Source organism: Solanum lycopersicum, chromosome 3 (genome assembly GCF_036512215.1).
Source record: "Solanum lycopersicum chromosome 3, SLM_r2.1".
Classification (NCBI taxonomy): Eukaryota; Viridiplantae; Streptophyta; class Magnoliopsida; order Solanales; family Solanaceae; genus Solanum; species Solanum lycopersicum.
The window spans coordinates 5,442,977-5,454,129 of NC_090802.1; the positions used below are offsets into that span (position 1 = coordinate 5,442,977).

At 28.6% G+C, this 11,153-nt stretch overlaps 1 protein-coding gene across 1 annotated transcript; it reads right to left on the bottom strand.

Annotated features, from left to right (window-relative positions):
* Positions 1–194: 194 nt before the first annotated feature.
* On the bottom strand, positions 195–11,153 carry LOC101255272 (beta-glucosidase 46). The gene is made up of 12 exons (XM_004234434.5): positions 10,906–11,153; positions 10,423–10,489; positions 10,228–10,286; positions 9,148–9,223; positions 7,053–7,127; positions 6,883–6,970; positions 5,738–5,990; positions 4,832–4,947; positions 3,601–3,856; positions 2,924–3,026; positions 1,166–1,274; positions 195–615 (listed from the first exon to the last, which is right to left on the bottom strand). The coding sequence occupies exons 1-12, from the start codon at positions 11,059–11,061 to the stop codon at positions 420–422; spliced, it is 1,554 nt and encodes a 517-aa protein (XP_004234482.1). The 5' UTR covers positions 11,062–11,153; the 3' UTR covers positions 195–419.

The following is an 11,153-nucleotide window of genomic DNA, read 5'->3' on the forward strand; positions in this document are numbered from 1 at the left end:
TACTGATTTTGTATTAATTTTTTCAATACATATTCTGATCCACAAAATCTTATTGTAGATATACAACATAGAGAGAGAAAATGTGTTAAAAGGATAATTTGTTTCATATAATTATATTAGTATTTGAATGAACTATGTAACATAAAGAAAGAGATTAGCTTGAATAATTATATGGAACATAATTAAGCTCTAAATTGCAAAAGAAAATAAAATATTATTATTAGCTTGGATAATTATATGCTCATTGCACACTAAACTCACTTGCTTTAGTTTACAAAACAATAAGGAAATATTGACAAGGCATAGTGCTTATACTTATATCACTCTGACAAAGTACTGAATCAAATTTTTTACTTAGATCATAACTGTTAAAACTATTAAATTTTATCGAATTTGTAACTATTACGTCGAACTCTAATTCATGATGTATATCTTGTTAGTTGGCTTTGAAAGTTGTATATGAGCTCCTTATACCTAGTGGCTGATAATTTTGGAGTTCTTTGTAGATTTGTAAAATTGACATAATGCAATCCAAATCTTTTTGTATATCCTTCTAACCATTCAAAGTTGTCCAGTAATGACCAAGCAAAATACCCTCTCACATTTGCACCTTCCCTATTTATAAAATAAAATTAAACAAACATATATGTTAATCTAAATATTAATTAATATATAATGTAAACAGACATTTATGAATCTGGTAGAAACTATCTTTGTACAAAGGGAATTAATTGATACTCTTATGTCAGAAAACTTCACGATATAAATAGGTTATTTGTTTTGTTTAATGTATCATTCGTTGTATGTTAGAATTAATTCTTCGAAAGGTGCAAATTGTATTCTATAATCTACTCTGTGTGTTCATTTTTATTTGTCATGTTACGCTTTTCGAAAGTCAATTTGATCAATTTTCAAAGTTAAATTAGATTACATGAATTCGATATTTTAAACAAAAAATTATATGAAAAGTACTACAAGTTGCAACTTTTTTGTACATCAATATGATGAAAAAATACATCTCAAAATGATAATTAATTTTTTTTTTAAAATTGACTTTATAAATAGATTCCATGACAATTAAAAGCGGACGGAGGAAAATACTAGTTTTGGTCACTTCAAAAAATCTATAACAAATATGTGTGTTGAAGAGTTGAGAGAGAAGTACCTCATTGCATTTGCCAAGGAATTCAAGTAGTTATGCATGTACTCCACTCTTTGAGTGTCATTGAGAGCATCTTCTAGGGAAGAATTTGGATTGTCACTCTCAGCAATACCTGTAAGATTTGCTCAATTCAGAATATACATTCAATTCGAGTTGGGACTCTACAAATTGTGTTCAATTTATATTAATATTCTTGGAGGTTATTCAATTCTAAATCCTAGTTTATGTCAATATAAAGGGTACTAATTTTCCTTAAAGGACATCTCAGAAATTCCATAAAGAGATCAAGATCTCGAATACTTCACAAATTGATGAATTACTCATATAAAGAGGTCAAATCAAAATCATCCTAGTTTGAGAAATACGCCACTAAGAGCCCTCGAATCATGGATAAGTCCTAGGAGAGTAGAATCAAGGGATCATGAACAGACGTACCCGCTATCTTGATTAATAAAATCATGTTTCTTCATATTTTATTTGTATGGTTTATTTATTTTCCATATGTTTAAAATTTGTTACAAACAGAGTGTTCTCGACGTTATCAGAATATATTTAGGGATAATGCACAAGTATCCCTCAATATATACCCGAAATCTTAAAGACACACTTATATTATACAAAGGTCCTATTGCCCCCTGAACTTATTTTATTAATAATTTTCTACCACTTTTTGGCCTACGTGGTACTATCTTGTGGGTTCAACGTTAGTTGACTTTTTTTTCAAGCTAGTGACACGTAAGCCAAAAAGAGAAGAAAATTACTTATAGAATAAGTTCAGGAGTAATAGAACCTTAGTATAGTATAATTTGTCTCTGAAATTTCGGACATAGGTCGAAGGAATACTTATGCATTTTCTCAAGGGAAAATACCCAAGTACCCCTCAAACTATGCCCGAAATTCCAGAGACACACTTATACTATACTAAGGTCCTATTACCCCCCTGAACTTATTTTATATGTAATTTTCTGCCCCTTTTTAGCCTACGTGGCACTAGTTCGAAAAAAAAAGTCAACCATCATTGGGCCCACAAGATAGTGCCACGTAAGCTTAAAAGGGGTAAAAAATTATTAATAAAATAAGTTAAGGGGGTAATATGACCTTAGTATAGTATAAGTGTGTCTCTAAAATTTCGGACATAAGTTGAGGGGGTACTTGGGCATTATCCCTTTTCTCAAAATTTAATGAACTTTTGCATAAAATGCATATCATCTGATTGATATGCTTCAGGCTTGAAATCCATTAATGTAAAAAGACAGATGTAACATAATTAGCTAATGATACTTGAGGTATGAAACTATATATGCATATCCCTAAAGTATGATAAAGCAAAAAATTAAGATATTTCGTATAATACAGGGATAATGTCTAAGTACCCCCTCTACCTATGCCCTAAATTTCAGAGACACACTTATACTATACTAAGGTCCTATTACCCTCCTGAACTTATTTTATTAATAATTTTTTACCCTTTTTTAGCTTACGTGGCACTATCTTGTGGGCCCAACGATGATTGATTTTTTTTCGAACTAGTACCACGTAGGCTAAAAAGGGGTAGAAAATACTTATAAAATAAGTTCAGGGGGTAATAGGACCTTAATATAGTATAAGTATTTCTCTGGAATTTCCGACATAGGTTGAGGGGGTACTTGGGTATTTTCCCTATAATATAAGATAATTTTTTATATTTTCCAATTAATTAGTGCCATGATTTTGTGTTTCTAAAATTGCACAAATAAAGGTAAACTTCAAGTTCTATGTTACCATTTTCAGTTATGATGATTGGAGTATTATTGAACCTATCCTTCATGTACATCACAAGCTTTTCCATCCCTTGAGGATACACAAATAGCCAATCCATTGTAGTCTGAATCATTTATAAAATATATCAATTAATGTAAGAGTTATTTTCAAAATAGGCAAATGAAAATTAATACACACAAAAAATAAAATAAAATATAAAATTTAAATCGAAAGTGATCAGTTAATATGTTTTATCAGGAATTGAGGTGTTTAATTAAAAAAAAAACATTTAGTTCTTCTTTCTTTCAGAGTAAAAAAGGGAAAGCAAACAAATTGAAACGATAAAGCATTGATAGGTGCATTATCTAGTTGCACGAGTGTCTAAATTGAATATTTAGACAAGTAATTTAAGGGACTGATTATGTATTATTAATATCAATATTGCACATGATTTATATATATATATATATATATATATATATGTATGTATGTATAAGAAAATGAAATTCAAAACACATTTCAATACATATTCAGTATATTTTCACAAGTCATGTATTTATCCTATTTTTGAGTGAGGTAAAAAATTATTTCCAGCATGCTCTCGATTTATGCAAAATGATTTAAGCACACAATACACATTTTAAGTAAATTGTTAAATTAAATTAAGACACGTAAATTAAATCGAATTTTATACTTACGGGTTCTCCAATATACACACCATCTTTTTCTGTAGCACGAAAATAAGAACCTTCTGACCAAGAAGAATATTGTCCATGTTCACAGACAGAGAACAAACAATCTTTAATATAAGCTGCTGTATAATGATTTAAGCCAATAAAATCTAGGCCATTTTTCAGTTTTTTTATATCATTTCTTGAAAATTTAGGCAGGTTATTTCCAAGAATTTTTTGCATTTCTTCTGGATATTTTCCAAATATAATAGGGTCCAAAAACCTGCATATAACAATAATATTATATTTTATTAAACGGTCATAACTTTTTACTCAAATTTCAATTAATAATTGAAGCATTGAAAATTAGATTTCAAGGGCTATAACTATTGAATGAGTTGGAATGGAAAAAAACTTTTTTGCAATAATTTTTTTTTGGTTCTTCTTTTTGTATTTATTTAGTTAAAATATTTTTTAAAATGTCTTTTACATAGATTACAAAATCATTAAAAATCAGAAAAATGACTCACTTTAAAATTAAAAAAATATATCAAATTTTATAACAGACATTTTATATTGATAATCTCCAACGCACTACAAAAAGAATAACAAAAACCCTATAAAGAAAATTGACATCAAGAGTTGGTAAAATTTTGATCGATATCGAAATATTGACCTTCTTTTTGTTGATGTTGTATAACATATAAATGTGTCCTTAACAATTGGTCTCAATCATTTCATATACATGTCTTTTAACTATAAATGTGTATAAGTAATTACTTAAAGTTGAATAACTTGACACAAAATTCTTACGTGTCATAATACATGTAAAACATCACGTAGGATACTAATTGTCATGTTGGATGTCACATAGGACGATTGTGTCAGTTTATTCAACATTATATAATTTTAAGTGTCTATTTATACACATCCGAATTTGAGGGCACAAATATAAACTAAGGTCAAATTAAAGACCATATTTACGTAGTATGCCTTCAGAGGTCCCTTTTTTTTTTTTAATAGTGTCCTCCTTACCGCCAACATCTCAACAAACCAACCCTGCTCCATGTACCCTACCCTAGCCTACCTTTCCTTACCCCATTGGCGCATCCATGCCCTCACTTATATTCATATTCACTGTTCATAATATTTATCTAAATTATATGTAAATATTTTAAAATTTTACTTACGCAATGTTAAAAAGGTATTTTTCATGAAAATATATATTTATGAAATACAAAATACAAAGAAAGCTTACCAATTGTAAACAAAAGATCTTGCTCTCTGAGTTGCATAATTGTCTTCTGAGGAATTGCTAAAAGGTTCATACCATTGAGTATTCAAAGATATTCCAATCATCCCTCCTTGTCTCACCTTTATATATGAACACAAAAAAAACATTTTTTCATTATATTTCTTAATAAATCTGTATTTCACAATTCCCATCAAATATAATATACATAATTTGTTAAAAATTGAGTTAATTGTAAAAAAAAATCTAAATTATGTCAGGTTCTTTTTTTTTTTTTCATGTTTCATACATCAACTATTTGTTGTTCTCTTTTGCTACTTAAATTATCATTATTTACAAATTAAAAATATCACTTCGAAGCTAACTAGCTGACAATCCGATACTATCAACACTTTTTCTACTGGAACTATTTAATTAGTTGTGCTTCAATACAGAAATGGTGGTACACTACTAAAAATTACAATTTTCCAACTGAAATTTCTCGCTGAAAAATGTTTAGTGGTTATTCCCAGAAATACTTTGATTGGATCAAGATGAAAAGAAAAAAAATGTTCAATGACTAAATCCAATATTTCAATAAAAATTTGTTCTTCGTCATGCATTTTCCTAATAATTTGATTCAGTAAAATTCAGATCAGAAAATCATGTTTTATAGCACTTGCGGGTGGATGGGGGAATCTTTATTAGTAATAGTGATAATTCATGTAAAAAAAAAAAGGGAATATATCATAATTAAAATGATTTTTTTAGTAACAATTAATTAATGACAATATCTTCATTGCTGCTAAATGTATTATTTAGAAGCAGATAACACTCTTCATAAATATTTTTAAAATTTATATTAGCATATAACGACAACCGATAAAAAGATTTAATATATGCATATTTATTACCGTAAAAAATTATTGGAACCTGATATTTTGTTTTGTAAATGGTGACAAGAGCAGCATGTGATAAAATCATATTGTGTGCTGCAATAAATGGCTCTTTTTCTGAATTTCCAAAATTGCAATTACCAAATGAACCGGAACATCGAACCGGAGGGAAAGTACCAAATCTATAGCCTCGAACCGCCATTACATTCGGTTCATTAATAGTTACCCAATATTTAACTCTATCCCCAAAATATTTGAAACATGTATCTCCATAATAACAAAAATCATCCCTGAAATTAATAAAATTAAAAAAAATATATGAAAATATGATTCGTTTAATTCCTTCGATTCTAAATAAGTTAAATTGAATTTAAATATGTGTTTGTATTATGTGGTAAAAGTTTTCTCGTGATACTTTTCATTTCTCGAGAATCAGATAGTATACATTTGACCGGCAATTTACGTATTTTAAGTTTTATTCTTGGTTCCTTTGTAGGTAGGGCTTCCATTAGTATAGTTTTGTGTGCTTGTGTAGGTAAAGTGAAACTTTTGTTGATTGATCTAGACAGGTTTTTCGAGCCTTCTTTTTCGCTTTCATCTATTTTGGAATTTTCTAATTTTTTGAAATGAAATTTATATATATATATATATATAAATTATGTAAAAGGTAATATAAGTAATGGTAATTGACAAATTGAAGGGTTTTGGTACGGAGGAAAACATTCAATTTAGTAAGTTAATCATACGGTCACTTAATTATAAACGTTTTTCTTAAAAATTACTCATTTTTTATTTTTTAACTCAAAAATCACTCATCTATAAATTTCTTTTAAAGAAAATCACTCAATTATAGGTTTTTTTTTAGAAAATTACACTGACTTCAATTATTTTTTTAAAAGAAGGTATAGTCGAATGACTATCCGAAATATTACCTCTAAAATGTTTGGAAAAAGACTTTTTTTTTTCTAGAAAAACAAGCTTTTTAATAATTAGAAAGTAATTTTCTTAAAGAAAATAATAATACTAATAAAAAAAAAAAGTTTCCTTCAAAGATTATTTTTTCTTTAATTCCTACCCCCAACACTCCTTCCTCACCCCACAATGTTTTCCTAAATTATATTCAAAATACTCACTAAATAATAATAAAAAAGAAGAAGACATAAAGTGTCAAATCTTGCTTACTGTATTTTGGGACTTAGCCATCCTCCATATCTTTCTTCAAGTTCTTGAGGTATGTCATAATGTGCTAAGGTGACAAATGGTTGAATACCTGTAATTTACGTTAACTGTTTAACACATGATTAATAGTATATATTTAAAACGATCGAAAATAACAATCGCGAGATCAAAACCTTTTTGTAGGAGTACATCAATCAACTTATTGTAGTGTTGAATTCCAGCCATATTGACACCTCCATACATCCCATCTAATCCAATTTTAGGACAATAAAACATTATAAGGGGACATTAAACAAGTAAAAATGATTTAATAACGTAAAAATTTATTTATACCTATGATGTATATTGTAACGACCCATTTGACATTTTGAGTATTAGAGCTTTTCGTTTTATAAATATTTTTCGATAGATTCTGAATAAGTATTTTGAACTAATCGTTACTATAATTATGAAATTAGTGTGACAATTTTAATAATTTATAGAGTTAGAATACTATTAAAAATTAACTAGTACTCGTGATTCATTCCTCCTATAGTTAAAAATAGGTTGAAGTTGGTAATATACTCTAGTATAATTACAAATTGCATGGTTAGACATTGATTACTAGTAATTTGTATCAAAGTGAATTGTTTCTCAAATTGATGTGGCAATAACTGTGACAGTCACTTGTTGATGTGTCAATTTAGGGATAAATCATGTCCAACAAACTTAAAGGAAAAATTTTGTAGTTAGCGCTAATGGTCAATAATTAATTTACGTCAATCTTAGGTTATTTTCATTAGTTATCATATTATAACTAAGTTTTGATATAATGGAATAGTTAATTAAAGACCACGTGTATCATATTAGGGGAGTAACATTAAAGTTATGCTAATAGGAGAAATTAAGGCTTATCATTAGGTTTGAACTTTAGGAAATTAATAATAGAATTATGTGAATTTTATGGTTTAGACTAGACATACAATAATATAAGTGTTAATAGACTCGTTAACTTAAAAATTGTGCACATATACTTGATAAATTGAAAAGGTTCGGAGCGTTGAGGAAACAAAAAGTATTGGAGAAGCAGCTTGCTTGACTTCGGTTCTTCGGTGGAGGTAGATTATGGTTTATGCTATTTAATAGTAAACTCTTAATAGTAATTGATATGTATTGAATGATATTGTGAAGTTTTCAATGTACTTGATTGAATGGTTGTGTGACTTGGTTGTGTGTTTTGTGATTGGTCTGAAATCCTGAGACCTGCAATTTATATTCTTGAAACCTCTTTATCGAAGTGTTTCATTGAATAAAGAAGACTTGATGAAATATTATCAATGAATTGAAAGTGGTGATAATAAATGAATATTAATGGAGTAATTGGATCGGAGTGTCACGTTCCGACACGGTATAATTGGATCTGAGTGTCACATTCCGACACGGTATTCTTGGATTGGAGTGTGACGTTTCGACACGATATTTTTGGATCGGAGTATTACGTTTTGACACGTTACAAATGGATCGAAGTTTCACGTTCCGACACAGTAACATTAAAGGAAAAGGATATTGAATTAACTTAATGTACTCAATCTCAAAAAACCCATTTCCCAAATGAGCGTGGTGTAGAGGCATGAGTCCTCATGGGTGTGCTTGATATTGTGATTGATTACGTAGTCACTTGTACATATTGTTTGTTGCTTACCACCTGTTAAGTGTCATAGTTAAGTTCATGTTATTATTCATTATATATTAGTTTCTATTTTGGGTTGGCAGATGATATCTACTTAGTATATGTTGCCTCGGACTGAGCCCTACTTGTGGTTTTCTTTGTTTTTCCTTTATAGAGTGCAGCGAGTGTATTAATGACTTCGGCATCCCCTCAACTCTAGCCAGTCACCAAAATATCAGGTTTCAGGATGAGATATTTATTCAAGCTCGCGTGGATTCTCTTGGTAATAACCTTATGTCCTTATTTTTCGGACACATACCACTTTATTCTTTTATTTTGGTGTATTCGATACTCTTAGACTTGATATTTGGAGATTAGATGTCCTTGATGTGATGACGTTAGAGGTTTAGTTGATTAGGTATTTTAATAAGTTTTGGAGCTTTCGCATTATTTTTATTATTCATAGTTAGATTATTGACATATATTGGGGATTTGAATTCCTTGATTCGCCCACTTAAGAGGTTAAATATGAGTGTCACTCACAACTCATTTTAAATCGTAAAATATATAGTTAAAATTTATCAATAAATGAGAGGTCCGTAGATTTAGTTGTAACTTACTAGGTAGAATTCTTGCCCATGAGATAGAGAAACGAAAGCTATTCACTCCCATATCTTCCATAAGCTTAATGTCCTCCTGTTTACGTAGAGGTGTCAAATAAATAGATATTTAAATTATAATTACAACAAGTCATATTGTTTTTGCTCCATTATTATTTGGTGTCACATCCACGCGGTGGAGCGACCTTGATAGAAGGGGGTCATTCAAATTTTATTCGATAAAAAAATATATTATTTATATATGATTAAAATAATATTATATATATATATTAGATATTAAATCCCATTCAATTATTTCATATATTTATTTTTATAAATTTTGAACCCTTTATTGAAAATGGTGACTCTCCTCGGATCACACCAATAAATAAGGTGATATGGGATAATAAAACAAATACTACATGTATATGAAAACAGTTCGTTCACATATTTTCAGCATATAATACACTTGTACCTAATCATTTTTCCAGAAACAATATAATAACAACAATAATAATATTTCTTTAGTTTTATTTTATTTTATTTTATTTTCACACGTGCAAGAAAGAAAGTAGCTGTCACCAAAAAGTGTGATAGGGTACTGTTTCATTCCCTCTTTTTTTTTCTCAAATAGTCATGTAAAAAATGATGAAAATTTTGACGAATATTTTATAATGAATTTTATCATCATACTGATATATAAAAAATTATAATTATAATTTTTATTTAATTTTTATTTAAAATATCAAAAAGCAATCATATGAATTTAAAAAAAAGCAACATAACAACTAAAAAACGTACAAAGGGAATATATTTTACCTTTAACCAAATTTTTTTTTTTTTTAAAAAAAAAAGTGCAATTATGCTCTCTGTCTGCTTAAGAATTTTGTTAGTGGTGAAATTAAATATAAGAATATTTTTGTGTCAAAAAGAAGACAGAACGTATAAACACCAAATTTTTAGACTTGATTGATATGCCAACATCAAAGTTCATGGACCTAATAGTATGGTAGTCATAAGGTTTCATAAATTAATCGAATCAGTAAATTTTAAATCATTATAATTCAATTCGAAAAGAAGAGATGCATCGCGATAGGGTACCTGATATCGATTATAATGATCTAGAGCAATGTCTCCATTACTTCCATCTGCTATGTGGCCTGCAAAAAATCCCAATAATAAACATTACTACTATTATTGAGAATCGATGATTAGGAATATATTGCTCAGATAATAAGCATCTTTAGCCTTCAATATCGAGGTTTATAAAATATATAATTATAAAAGAAAGATCACCAGCTTCATGAGTAAAAACATCCCAATTGTTAAGGCCTTTGCCATCACTAAGAAAAGCTCCTTCAAACTGCAAAGAAAACAAGAGATATTAATTTTTAAAAAGCCCAAAAATTAAGTATCGCGATAACAAAGTCAGAATTTTTGTTAAAAAAATATAAAATATATATATATATAAAAAATAATCAATAGTATTCAACAATAATAAATTTAATATAATCTCATAGGTGAGGTCTGGATAGGATAGTATGTCCATGCAGACCTTACCTTATGACAATAAAAAACTGTTTCTGATTGATCTTTCGCTCAAAATAAAATAAAAGAAATAGTAACAACAACAAGATGATACGTAATTAAAAGAATCCAACATGATTTAACATATATAGGTAAGATATTTCGTTAGTATTCGAAATGAACCCCTTGCGCCCTCTAGCTACTCTCTAAGAGTAACAACTAGATAACAAGATGAAAAAAAAAAACACAAACCTGGTAACAAGAAGAGGCTGTTCCAAACAAGAAATTTTTTGGAAATGAACCTGGTTCTTTGACAATACTAAGGTTTTTTATCTGACAAAATGATACCATGAAACTAGAAAAAAGAACACTAAAAGCAATTAATATTATTGAAATACTTGAATCCATAATATTTAGACAAAAAGTCCCTCTTTTTTCTCCTATATTTCAAATTTGAATATATAGTTATAGAATAGAAAGAAGGTCTTCCAAGTGTTTAT

Excerpts from the sequence above, each read along its gene's own strand:
- LOC101255272 (XM_004234434.5), bottom strand. The coding sequence starts at position 11,061 with ATGGATTCAAGTATTTCAATAATATTAATTGCTTTTAGTGTTCTTTTT. Across the intron at positions 3,857-4,831 it reads AGATCTTTTGTTTACAATTG|GTTTTTGGACCCTATTATAT; the intron begins GTAAGCTTTCTT and ends TGTTATATGCAG. Across the intron at positions 616-1,165 it reads TCCTTGGCAAATGCAATGAG|GGAAGGTGCAAATGTGAGAG; the intron begins GTACTTCTCTCT and ends TTTTATAAATAG.